The sequence below is a fragment of the Mustela nivalis genome (assembly GCF_964662115.1).
Source record: "Mustela nivalis genome assembly, chromosome: X".
NCBI classification, from domain to species: domain Eukaryota; kingdom Metazoa; phylum Chordata; class Mammalia; order Carnivora; family Mustelidae; genus Mustela; species Mustela nivalis.
In genome coordinates, this window is record NC_139040.1 from 131540066 (window position 1) to 131553684 (window position 13619).

The window sequence follows — 13619 nt, forward strand, 5'->3', positions numbered from 1 at the left end:
CTGCAGTTACCAGCAGTCAGGCTCAGGGCCACGGGCTAGGATGGACTCATCAATTAGTGGCACTTGCTTAAAAACTTACAGGGACAGCAGGAAGAACATCACGAAGAGTCTTTTATAGGAAACTACAGGAAATGCCTCTTTTCACGGCTGTCGAAAAACAGTGAAATCATTGAACTAAATTTAGCAGTAGACTAAATGTGTGGTGGAAAAAAAAAAAAAAAAAAAAAAGTAACCTAAAAGGAACTATCCAGGAGGGAAAGATTCTTAGCAGCTGGCTCGGGATGTTGTCCCTCCTAATTTTTTTTTTGTTTGTTTGTTTCTTTGTTTTTATGGTAGCAAAGGAAGGTCCACTCAGATAAGAGAGAAGGCGGCAGGTGACCTGCTCCAGTCACCGGACTTCCAGCTAATCAGACTGAACAGATGTTCTTGGAGCAAGAGACTTTATGGATTCCTTTTGCAAAATATCTGTAGTCAGATCCTGCATCTGTGGCCTTAGGTGATAGGGTTACTTTCTTTCCTTTTTTTTTTTTTTTAAGATTCAATTTATTTATTTTTAGATAGTGTGCATGAGTGAGGAGAAGGGCAGAGGGAGACAGAGAAAGAATCCTAAGCAGACTGCATGCTAAGCCCAGAGCCTGATGTGGGGTGAGACCTCACCACCCTGAGATCAAGACTTGAGCTGAAACCAAAAGTTGGGTGCTTAATGGACTGAGCCACCCTGGTGCCATGTAATAGGGCTTTTCGAAGATGACAACCTAGGTTCCCATCTAGGGTATAATGATCGAGATGACTTTTTCTAAAACTGTTTAAGTAAAATATATGACTATTCATAATTTAAGAATCACAAGATGTTGTAAACCACAAGATGGGAGAGTCCCCGTGTGCCCTCACTCCCAGAGGTAATATCTTCCATAATCAAAGAGTGTCCATGAAACTAGGAACTGGCTTCTCTTGATCCCATTAACACCTGTCTGGACCTCACTTGGATTACAGTGGAGATATTTTTTTTTCTTTTTACAAATATATGGAGATGCTTTAAATGCTCTATGGTGCATTCTTTGTGAAATCTGAGGTATTTAGGGCGAAAGGTGTTTATGCCGTACAGGAACATAGGACCGAGATGCCACCCTGGGATCTAACTTCCTCCTCTCGCCTGCTTCTCTATCTATGTGGGTTCCTCTGACTTTGCCCACATTTGCAAAAGGACCTCCGTTGGTTTAGGCAAGAGATATTCTGCTGCTCCTTCCATTAAATGGTTTCCTCCGTTGGCGTATCCATGAATTCAGTCATCCGCACATTTATCCAACTAACATGTGCCCAGGGATTAATCACACGGGTATGGAAAACATGAGCCTACTGCCCCAAGTTACAGTCCAATCCCAACATGGACCCCCCCCCACACACACAAAATGGTGGTCTCTGATATTTTGGAAGTTGGTGTGTTGACTGGAGCATTTTTATCGTGGCTAAACTTACAGTAATGTTTTTCCCGTGATTCTCTAAGTAAGAGCACTTCTCACACCCTGGGCATTTCTAGTTCTTGTTGGTCCTAGTTGGTCCTCCCAGAGCCATGGGTACTGTATGGTGAGTTGATATCCCAGGTGGACTTCCGTTCCCCAATATTACAGACGTGGTGTAGAGAATCTGCCTCAGAAGGTGAGCAACACCATAACATCTCTTTTCAGATGACATATCTTCAGCTGCATGTTTGCGGAAACTTCTTCGGAAGTGTTTTGCACATGTCAGACTTTGGAATTATGATAATGTGGAAGTGGGAATATCAGCCCTTCTCTCTTTTGCCCTGTAGCAGGAGATTTGTCTCCAGTCCCCATAGTCTGGTGTAGGATCCTTTTCCCATAGGGTATGTTCTGTCATTCAGTCAATGGTTGATAGATGTCGGCATCTCCTACCCCAAAGAATAAGGAGTAGAAATAAATGCCAGTTATGTTTAATGGAGCTTACTTAAAAAAACCTATATCACCCTAAATTTTTTTGGTGGGGGGGACAATTAATGTTCTTGATATAATATACACACAACAAAATTCATGCATTTTAAGTGTCTCCATTGATGACTTGTTGACAAATGCATAGAGTTACATAACCGCCATCACACAGAACATTTACAAAGCTGACTTCATTTTATGCTGATGGAAGATTCATTTATTACCTCCACTGAGATGCCGTGTGGTGGGCTTTGCATGTGTTATTTTATTTAAAGCCTGTTGGGCGTAAAGACTTTTTCTTTCCAGTTTTATTGAGATGTTATTGACAGCACTGTGTGAGTGTAAGGTGTACAGCATAATGAGTAGACAAATAGGTATTTTGAAATGATTACCTCAAAGTAGTTAACATCCATCTCCTCATGTAGCTAAAGAAAGTTATTTTTCTTATTGTGAGGACTTCTAGGTTACTCTCTTAGCAGCTTTGACATATATCCTATAGCAGTGTTAACTGTAGTCATCAGGTTGTATGGTAATGTCCCGGGACTTAGTTATCTTACAGTTGGAACTTTGCACCTTTTGACCATCTTTATCCAATGTCTCTTCTCCCGTACCCCACCTCCAATAACCCCAAATCTGAACTCTTTTCTATGAGGTTTTTTTTTTTTTTTTCCTTTTTAGAATCTACATATAAGTGAGATCATTCTCTCTTTGCCTTTGACTTATTTCACTCAGCATAGTGTCCTCAAGGTCCATCCATGTTATTGCAAATGGTAGGAATCTTTCTTTCTTTCTTTCTTTCTTTCTTTCTTTCTTTCTTTCTTTCTTTCTAATGGCTGACTGCTATTCCATTGTGTATCTTACTGGGCAGAGGCAGATCCTGTGGCCATCCTGACCTGCAACAAAGTTAAAAAAAAATGGACTTTTCTACTTTCTGAAGGGAGTTACTGAGACCTGGGGGTATATACTGGTGAGGCTCCCAACACCAAGTGGAGAAATCTCTGCCCATTTTCCTTCCACCACCTTTATGCCTTACAACCAACACCATTAATGTTGTCTTGTGTTCTGTGCATTTAAGCTGGCCGAGCTGAAAATTGTAGAGTGCTAGTTTCATCCACCTTGAATGAGACTCCTATCCTGTGTGGTCCGGTCACCTGACTGTGGCGTCCAGGGACTCCTGCCTCCCCCAGGGTAGCTCAGGCTCCAGCTGCCTGGGTGCATTAGTAACCCGTTTGGAGTTCTGTGTGCTTTCAGCTGACCCTGCTCAGACAGAGTTTGAAAGATGTTGCCTCCAGCTTCGTTGTTTCCACGTTGCTGTGGAAAAATCTGAGTCATAGTTGGTGTTGTCTTTCACGTAGGCACAGGGAACATCCAGATGCAGGTCCGACACTAGGGCTGAAAACGCAAAATATGATCCAATAAATGCAAACCCAGTGATGAAGGGGCTCCTTTCCCGGGGGTGGTGAGAAAGGTGATCAGGAGGAATGGTACCGGAGAGAGAAAGGAGGGGGAAGCCACATGGTCTTCTTTCTACCATAAAAATGAGACAACATGGCAGGACTTACAGGTTGCACCATGCTCTGTCCTGTTGGAGAGAGGGACCATAGAAGCCCAGGAATTCATGTGTTTGCCCCAGTTCACAGATCAAACAAAGGGCAAATCTTTCAGCAGATGCTGGTGTCCCCAGCTATGTGCACCTAGCCCAACAGAAACCTCAGTGTCTTCCTAAAGACCTTTAAGCTCTGCCGGTTCATCCTCTTTACAGCCTTCCCCCCCCCCCATAGCCCGCCCCACCCCACCTCCCATTTGGGACCCCATTCCACAGCATCTCACCCCATGCGACTGCCTTACCCTGTTTCAATTCCGTGTTCACTTCCCAGTGACCTTCCAATGAGCACACGCCTCATCATTCGCTGCTCCTTACACAACACTTGCTTTCCTGGGTTTTCACCACTCCCTCTCTGCTCCTCCTAGGGTAAAATATTCATGATCGGAAACTCTGCCTAAAAGCCAAGGTTACTCATCGTGGGCCCCGCCCCTCCCCGCCGCCAAGGAGGCAAGGAGATATATTTCACAGCCTGGCAATGCTCATTTATAGAAAACGCTAAAACAAAATGTTTTTGCTTGAGTGTGACTCCGTGCTCTTGCTCATGTTACCGTACGTAGGTCCTAACCCTGTGCAAGAAGAAAGGATGTCCGCCGCTGTGTGGTTGTGTTGGGAGGGAGGAGAGAGTCCTTTGTCTTCCCCACAGATCTTTCTTCCTTTCTCCCTCTTAGGTTAATTGCCATTTTTCCAACCAGAGAGCCTTCTTGTTCACCGTTCCCCAGACTTTCTTCCCCAGAAAGACCCCTTCCCGTGCCTCATTGCTTAGACACATGGTGATGGAAAACCCAGCCGACATGGATAAGCTCACTGGGCACCCGGGATCCCAACGTTCACACGTACCAATTTACATTTTTCTGCCCCTCTACTTTACCTTTGCTCTAGTCACAGAAAGAATTCCTTTGGATCTTTGATCTCATGTTTGCATTAAGTGGTTGCCCACCAGTTTGACAGGTGGACACCATGCCCCACACTGAGGCACAGAGGAACAGGACAGCTTGACGGTGGAGAAAGAAGGTGCATTTGGGTTGGAAATGTCCCACCAGGGTACAAACGCGTGTCGGATTTCCTTGCATAGTTGTATTTTAAAATTTCACCCCAATCTCAGCCCTCTCTCTCTTTATATCCGACCCAAGTAGCCATCTTTTCCTGTATCATGTAGGTATCTATCCCATTTTCCAGTCCTTAGCAAATTCTAAAATAAAGACCAAACACTTTGAGCAGGCATTAATTAACGTGTTCAAAAGCCTTCTTCATGAGCGTCACGTGCCCAATACCTTTGCCTTAATCAAGAAATCCCAAAGAGAAATGCCACAACACATCTTTACCACACTTCTGCATCCCACCTGTCCTGTATGAGTGTGTGCTTATGCGCGTAGTCTCCACAGTGGCCCATATGTAGAGGGGATGGCCAGCTTTCCCTCTAATTCAAGAAAATTTCCAAGGCAGATCTTTGTCAACCTGCCTTTGATATGTCTTTGTTGACGTGTGTGTCGTACATGCCCTCACCTGAAAGTTCCTGAATGGAGCTTCTTGGAAATACTCTTACCCGCCATATACCACGGTTGGGAGCTGCAGAAGCTGATGGATTCTCTTAAGGTCCTGATGCAGCCTGGTGTGCTGTCTCCCCCTCCAGGCACCGGGACATTTGGACGGGTGCAGCTGGTCAAGGACAAGACAGCCAAGCATTTCTTTGCTCTGAAGGTCATGAGCATCCCTGACGTCATCCGCCTAAAGCAGGAGCAACATGTACACAACGAGAAGTCGGTGCTGAAGGAAGTCAGCCACCCCTTCCTGGTCAAGCTGTGAGTCTCTCCCACCCCCTCCACTGCCTTCTCTGGGTCCTCTCCCTCTCTGAGATGCCGGGTCGGGGGTGGGTGTGGGAAGTGAGGTCACAGCTGGCCCTCTGGCCGGCTGGGACCAGAGCCTCTGCCTGGGCCTTGCTCCCATCCTGGGTGAGCAGTAGGAATGTGAGTGGTCCCACCAGACACTCCATTCCCCTCATCCCCTTCTGGGTCACCATCACCAGTTCAGCCTCATTCATCAGGTCACTCCTTGGGTTTCTCGAGGACGACTGTATCTCCATTTGGACACACCACAGATGTGCCCAGTTGAGGGTTCCCCGCACTGAACAAATAAATCTCTGTTCTCCCACCCTGTTTCCTAATACAGGATAAGACGATTCTGCACCCAGGTGCCAGAGATGGGAGGCCCAGATAGGGCTCTCTTTTTCCCCATCCACATTGTGGGTGCCTTCCAACCAGGGTCCATGTCTCCCCTCCACCATCTTCTTCTTGTTCCTTCTCATTCCCAACCCACAGCCCCTGCTTGAGCTGGGGCCCCCTGTCTCTGCCCTGATGTCCAATACTGGCCTCTCACCTGGTTTTGCCCTAGCATCCTTTCTTCCTTCCTTCCAAGGCATTCTTCATCTTCCAGCCATGGTGATCCTCCCCAGATGTCTGTCTGGTGACCTTCATTGGTGCCTACAGATCCACGGGGAATAGTGACCCCGGAATCTGACCCGAGCCACTTAGGGCTCATCATGGACTGACCTCTGGGTTTACCTTCTGCTTGCTATCTCTTTCCCTCCACCCTGCCACCCGTGGTCCCATCTCGGAAAGCCACCTGCAGTGGGGGGGAAGTGCCACCTGCAGAAGGAGGCAGGTGCCATCCTTGTGGTCATTCCCTGTCCCTGGCAGGCCACCCCTCCCCTGCAGTGCCTCCTTTCTGTGTGTCTCCTCACCAAGCATCCCTCCCATTGGACCAACTCCTGTCTTTCTTCTCTGATACACCTGTCCTCACACAGAGACAGCTCTTGGTCACAGCTCTGGAACATCTCCCGTGTACGTAGACTCTGAGAAGGACGTCTGTAAATGCACAGCTGCCCCAGCTTCCCACCCACCCTCCAAGACCAAAGCAGCGTGTTGCCCAGAGTCCCTACTCTGTTGCATGTTTAATGAGGAGGAGAAACGAATAGGCTGAATTTTTGTTTTGTTTTGTTTTACTTTCCTTTTATGGAGCTGTGGGTGATCTTGTGCTGATAAAGAGGGGTCAGGTGCATCTCAGGGTTTCAAGTCCTGGAAACAGAAATAGCCAGCGATTCGGGGACTCAGCGTTGCTCACTCACCACGTGTGAATTCTCCCATCCGGTCCACGGTGGAACAGCCATTATAAAAACGAGTGCGTTAGATCTTCTTCTGGAATTAAGGAAAGCGTCTAGTTATGTCTCTTGGAGGAACTGAAGTAGTGATTCTAGGGAGGATCATTAGCTCGCTAGGGTTTTAAATAAATATCTTCTGGAGACCTGGGCTCCGTTATGATATTGCCAGATTGCGGTCACGTGTCTAGGTCTTCCTTCCCAAGACAGGGAGTCTCAAGCCAACCACTTCATGGTTGAGAAGACACAATGACCTTATGTTGACACATGATGGACTCTGGATGGGCTTTGTGATTGCAAAACTGCAGTGCAGGTCACAGTCAAATGTCGTCTTCTTATATGTCAAGTTCAGTGAAGGGTGTGGTTGAGGAATAGGAATGTCTCCTCATCATTAAATGAACATGGAATTTGAAGAACAATTTACTAGTCTTCTCAGAAGGGTTATCCTCATTGGCAGAATGTGGTAGGACGTCATTTAAAAATTTGTCTACCAATCCTGATCCATTTTTGGTTTCTCCCCAACAGTACTGAGATACTGCACAAAATGAGGCACGTTGTCGTGTCTGCTCAGTCCTGAAATGCTCAGATTCTGGAGAAATTATTATCAACAACAGATCCTTTGAAGATGTAAAGTGATGTGAAGTGATAAACATTTCCAGGTGACCGTTACGTGAAAATTACAGAAAATGAAAGTATCAGTCCACTTGGGCTACCATAACTCAATACCATGGAGTAGGGCGCCTAAACAACACACATTTATTTCCCATAGTCCTGGAGGCTGGGAGTATGAGATCCAGGCAGGACTGAGGCTGATTCCCCCTGATGCCTCTCTCCTGGGTGTGTAGACCCTGTGTTCTCATTGTGTCCCTACATGGTCATCCCTCTGTGCGTGTTTTGTCTTCCCCTCTTCTTTTTCTTCTTTTCTTTAAGAAGATTTTAAGATTTTATTTATTTATTTATTTTATTTGAGAGAGAGACAGCACAAGGAGGGGAAGAGGCAATGGGAGAGTCCTATGGGATCTTGGTGTACCCTTCTGACCTCATTATACCTTAATCCCCTCTTTAAAGACCCCATATCCAAATATGGCCCCATTCTGAGGTCCTGGAGTTAGGACTTCAACATGTGAATTTGGAGAGAGGAGATATAATTCAGCTATAACACCTACTTAGTGACGTGCCAAGAGTAGACCTCTCAGAGCACGTGGATCATATTACGATATTCTTCTAGCGCTTGCTTTTTTCTGTGACACCAGGTGTGTCTACACACTGGGTATGAGTTGAGCTAGTGAAATCAGACTCTGGAAGTTCTCTGAACATAGCACGGAGATCATGCTATGGATGGGATCCACGTTTATGGGTGGGAGCCACAGAGTGTCCAGGTCCATGTGGTGAGGGACACGTACTAGTGGGGAAAGACCATCCATGAAGAATGTATTTAGTCCCCCAGCTGCACAGGTTGTCTTGTGAATGGAGGTCACTTCACCCGACATCCTACATCCCAAACTGTCTGAAAACATGGAGCAGGTTTTGCTTGCATTTCTTGAGGCCACATGGAATGCTGCTGATTCTGAGTATCAAGCTGGTTATTTGGGCTTTGAAGTTGGGGTTGAGTGACTTGGCAAGTCCGCCGGCGGCATTGTCCGAGCTCAGTATGAGAACCGCTCCTCTAGTATTTTTGAGAAGATGTCAGGGGATTCATTAAATGCACACTTGAGAATAAGTTCTGTTTGGGGATAAAGTCGTTCCAAAGGCCAGCTCAGCCCATGACGATAATTTTAGAAGAGCTGAGTAACTTACTTTCTGGGGTGCAAAATCCAGATTTCTGTGGGACAGAGGCTTGGGGTCTGCTCTTTGCCCTTTTGGGGGCATAGAAATTGCTGGTGTCCTAAAGTTGTTTGACTCCAGAATAGGGTTTTCTGCCTTGGCACCATTGACATCAGGGAACCAGATCATTCTCTGTGGTGGGCTGCTCTGTGTCATGTAGGAGCGTAAACAGCCTATCCGCACTTCTCCAACTCAGGCCAGTAGCATGCCATGTACATGTAGAGAGGAACCTTCCCCAGACCCTCCTCCTCCGTCTCTCCTGTGAGCATGTGTCCTGCTTGCCTGTCTCCTGGTAGAACCCAAAGCCACAGAGTTCGGATCTCACTGTCTGCACAGAAAAGTGTCAGCACATGGCAGGTGTGCCAACTCAAGGATGCTGAGTGCAGGGATGGGGAGGGAACACCCTGGGTACAGTACCCACCACACTCCAGACAAGGAGAGCAAAGAGATGGAGTTTCGGGAGCAGACTCCCGTGATTGTAGGGGCTGCCACGTCTGAAATCCATGGGATTGGCCAAGTGATTTGAAACAAAGGTAAGAGCTGATGTTTCTGTCTTGAATCTGAACTCGGCAGAGCCACCTTGGAAGCTGCTGACTCAGGCACAATTTTTATATAGCCGTCAGATCCAGAAGCAAAATACCCTCTTCAGTGGGAAACCTCATATTTTTTTGTTGTTGTTCTTTTTAAAAATATTTTATTTATTGACACAGGGAGCAACAGAGCACAAGTTGGGGAGGGAGGAAGAGGGAGTTGAAGAAGCAGACTCCCCACTGAGCAGGGAGTCTGACTCGGGGCTGGATACTAGCACCCTGGGATCATGACCTGAGCCGAAGGCAGACACTCAACCGACTGAGCTGCCCAGGCACTGACACTTTTTTCCTCGTAAAGCTGTCAGCTGATTAGATGAGGCCGACCCATCTTATGGAGAGTCATGTATTTCTCCTAATATCTGCTGACAGTACATGTTAATCACACCATGAAAAAAAAAAAATTGTCTACACAGCAACATCAAGATTCCTGTTAGATCACATGTCTGGGCACCAGGGCCTCTTGGAAATGATCCACTCAAGTAGCCATCACAAAGGGCAAAAGCAAGAAAGCTTGAGTAGAAGAGCAGAGCCGTTCCCTCATCGGGCACTTGAAGTGCCCACTGTAGCGGACGGGTCGGGGGCTGCTCACCCAGACTGGATAAGGAAGTAGGACACATAACCTACAACCGCAGTGTCCAGATCTTGAGCAACACTGTGGCGAGAAACCCTGTTGCACGAGCCTCCCATCTCTGGCCTCCAGGGACCGTGTTCCCATGGAAGTCCGTGTGGATTCCCAAGCCTTTGCTTACACTTTCGCAGGACTGGGGAGTTTTACCCTCTTCTGTCCTCCGGGAGGGCAGCTCCTCCATCTTCCCTCCCTGATTGGTGTCCTTCATGCCCCCTTTCCTGTACCTCTGGGTGACAAGGGCTTATTCTTCTCACTGCCTTGTCTTGGACATCTCGTGGTCAACTATGTTGATGCCACAGTCTTTATCGAACCCTCTGCACCGTGGGTTGGTTGGTCCCCATGGACTCAGAGGGGCTGCAGGAGGTCAAGGACAGGTCCATCTGTCCCAGGAACTAACTTGCAACCCCCTACACCTCTGTCTGACCTCCTCCCGTGTCCCGCTGTGTGTCTGCTTCCAGTCCCTCCCCCCATCTCAGTCCTCTCTTATTTCTCCTTTCTCCTAACCATGCCAGGTTGGTTTTTGTTTGTTTTTCCAAGATGAGAAAATAACCACGTGTCTCCTGGATGCTTGTGACTGGTTGTTCCCATCATTCTGAAGGACGTAGGAGAGTGTTTCTTGACCAGCAGCTTGTTCCCTTTCAGTGTTTGCATGTGTGCTTGCAAACTCTGGAGATGGAGATGGCCTTGCTTGCAAGCAGCTGTTCCCATGTGGTGACGGCTCTTCAGGAAACGGGCGCCTTGCGTCTTTTGCTAAGGTGTCCCCCACCGCCCTGCCCACGGTGTGACCAGTTGATAGGCTTTCAAAGCAGAGCCCAGTGACTTTACCTTGGGTCTTGGTGGATGGGGGCGGTGGCCCCTCTTTCTGAGCCGCAAAGATGTGGGACCAGTATCGCTGGCCGCCGAGCAGCGACATTTGGCGTAGGACCTCTTGGTGTGCTCCGGGTGAGCTGTGCTGCCTGCCGTGGGGCGGAATCAGTCAGGCTTCTGGTGCAGGTAATGACAGTCGTGGATGGTGATTATGCTTCACCAGGGCTATTCTGGTAGCCTGCTTGTCGTGCTGATGTGATCTCCATCGGGATGGGAAGAATGATTCGCACGCCTGCATGGTTCCGGCCACCTTTACCTCTTCTTACCATGGGTTCCAGCGCTCAGACTTTACCTGATGGAAGTTGCTGCTTCCAGATTTCTCAGCCTGGGTGCACCTGACATTTGGGGGTGGATGTCTCTGTGACGTGGGGCATCCCAGGCATTGTAGGACGCTGAGTAGCATCCCTGGTCTCCACCCTTAGATGCCAGGACTTCTGTCCTTTCCCAATTTTGGCCATCCACATAGCTCTGAGCACTTCCAGCAATCCCTTGGGGGGACAGAGCTGTGCCAGCTGAAAAAGCCAGTGCTGAAGACGGAGATGCAAACAGTAAGTGGGCATGCATGGGGTCCCACTATCCCTTCCTGGACCCAGCCGCCGAGCCAGGAGTTCCATCACTGCGTCCATGGTGACCAGCCTGTGGACCCCATCACGTTCCCTAACCGGGTACACCGCCTTGCATATGAGCAGAGCCAGGCTAGGGCTGATGTTGCCTAAAGCAACAATCTCTCCGTGTCCACCAGCTTGGGTCTGCTCTCCGTGTCCCTTAGTCCAGAGTCAGGTAGTTGGCAAAGCTGTTCCTTTGTTGCCCATGTAGTCACAGGGGAAAGAAGACCCTGTTCTGACTCTCTATGCACTTCTGTCCATTTGAAGCTTAAAAATGCTGACAATGTGTCTTTGAGTTTTGGAGGTTCTGGGAGTGGCTGGAAGGGCAGCATCTGTGCCAGTGAGCAGTGGGGAAAAGCGGATGGGAAACAGGGCAGTCTTCATGCTGTGGGGGTACAGGTGGGAACATGTGTGCCCAGGTGCATTTGCTGGGCTCCTGTGCACTTGCCGGGGGCGGGGGTTTCCAGAAGCATGAGGAGGAAGACACGCTGTCGCCACATGGCCCTGTAATATACTGGGGATGGCATACTCTCAGCAGCGTGGGTGGGGGGTGTAGTGGAGCCTGTTTACAGAGGGGCAAGAGGTAGCTATCTCTGGAGAGAGTGGTGCACAGCCACCAGCTAGGGGCCATCAGAACCACTGGTTGTAGGCAGGGGACCCTTGAGGTCAGGAGCCAGAGGACACCCTGGAATGGGGGATGGAGCAAGTCAAGGGTACCTTGGGGCAGATCTGGTTGCCATGGTGACAGGTCAGAAAGTAGAAGAAACTTTCCAGAGCCTCAGGTTGCACAGAGAGGTGAGCAAGAACAGATAGTGTGACATCCACGGGAGGTGTCTCCTCATCTTATATAAGGGCAGAAGTCCTCTGCAGCATCACAAGCCATTACGATAGACTCTTTAAAGGAACGAGGCTTGGCTTTTGGGTCGGTTAACACCTTCAGGTAGGAGCCCTGCCACAGACTTTGCACATAGAACACCGTGGTCAGTGTTAACAGCGGAAGGCGCTGCTCTGAGCTGAGGTCAGGGACAGGCTGGGGGCCCAGAGTCAGAATGTCCTGTGTGTTCCTTGTCACTGTAAACTACAGCCTATTTTTTTTGTTTGTTTGTCATAGGTTCACATCTACTCTTGAATATACTTAAAAATTTTAATTTCTCATTTCCGTAAAATGCACCTAAACATGAAGTTGGCCACTTTACCTATCTTTAAGTGCACAGCTCAGTGGCATCAAGCACATTCACGCTATTGCATCCCCCCTGTCATCTCCAGAACTTTCCATCTTTCCAAACTGAAGCTCTGCCTCCATGAAGCAGTCACTCTCCATCCCTGTATTCCAGTCCCTGGCCCCACCATCTCTCTGTCTCTATGGATGGGACTCCACTAGGGACCCCATATACACGGAATCAGGTAGGATGTGTCCTTTTGTGTCTGGCTCCTGTTACTCGCCACCATGGTCTCAAGGTCCATCCACGTCATAGCTGGTGCAGGAAACGTGCTTTTCAAGGCTGAGTCATGGACCTCATGCTGTTTATCCACCCATCCCTCCATCCACCCACCTACCCCTCCATACATCCATCCAGTCATCCACCTATACACCAGCTCATCCACCCATCCATCCATCCATCCATCCATCCACACATCCATCCGTCCATCCACACATCCACCCATCCATCCATCCATCCATCCACCCCCCATCCACACATCTATCCATCCATCCATCCATCCATCCATCCATCCATCCACACATCCATCCGTCCATCCACACATCCATCCATCCATCCATCCATCCAACCATCCATCCATCCATCCATCCATCCATCCAACGATCCATCCATCCATCCAACCATCCAACCATCCATCCATCCATCCATCCATCCAACCATCCAACCATCCATCTATCCATCCATCCAACCATCCATCCATCCATCCATCCATCCATCCACACATCCATCCATACATCCACCCACACATCCATCCATCCATCCACCCACACATCCATCCATCCTTCCTTCCTTCCACACACCCACCCATCATCCATCCAGGAACACTTGGATGGCTTCCACATTCTGGCTCATAAATAATGCTGCTAGGAACCTGCTGTGTACACGTGTCTGTTCCAGTCCCTGCTTTACCTGCTTGAATGCACTTTCAGTTTCTAATTCTATCTCCTTCCTCTTGGTAGAGAGATTTAAGATTTTCTCTTTTCGGGTTTTCTTTTCTTCAGGTTGCCGTGCGCAGGGCTTTCCTATCTGCTTCCCACCCTCCCTCATCACCAGGTCATCACATGGGCAGTCTGATATGGATCTTTTGTGTCCTTCAAGTGCATGTGCACACACAAACACACACACTGGGTTTGGGCATTATCGCAGTATATTATACACACCCTTCCCTCTATTTCTGTCTTACCT

At 48.4% G+C, this 13619-nt stretch overlaps 1 protein-coding gene across 1 annotated transcript in view; it reads left to right on the forward strand.

Annotated features, from left to right (window-relative positions):
- Window positions 1-13619, forward strand: part of LOC309855840 (cAMP-dependent protein kinase catalytic subunit PRKX-like) — a 77388-nt gene that overhangs the window by 22715 nt on the left and 41054 nt on the right. Inside the window, exon 2 of the mRNA XM_082716492.1 lies at window positions 5180-5348. Coding sequence (XP_082572618.1) covers window positions 5180-5348 — 169 coding nt within the window. The remainder of the gene's footprint in view (window positions 1-5179; window positions 5349-13619) is intronic.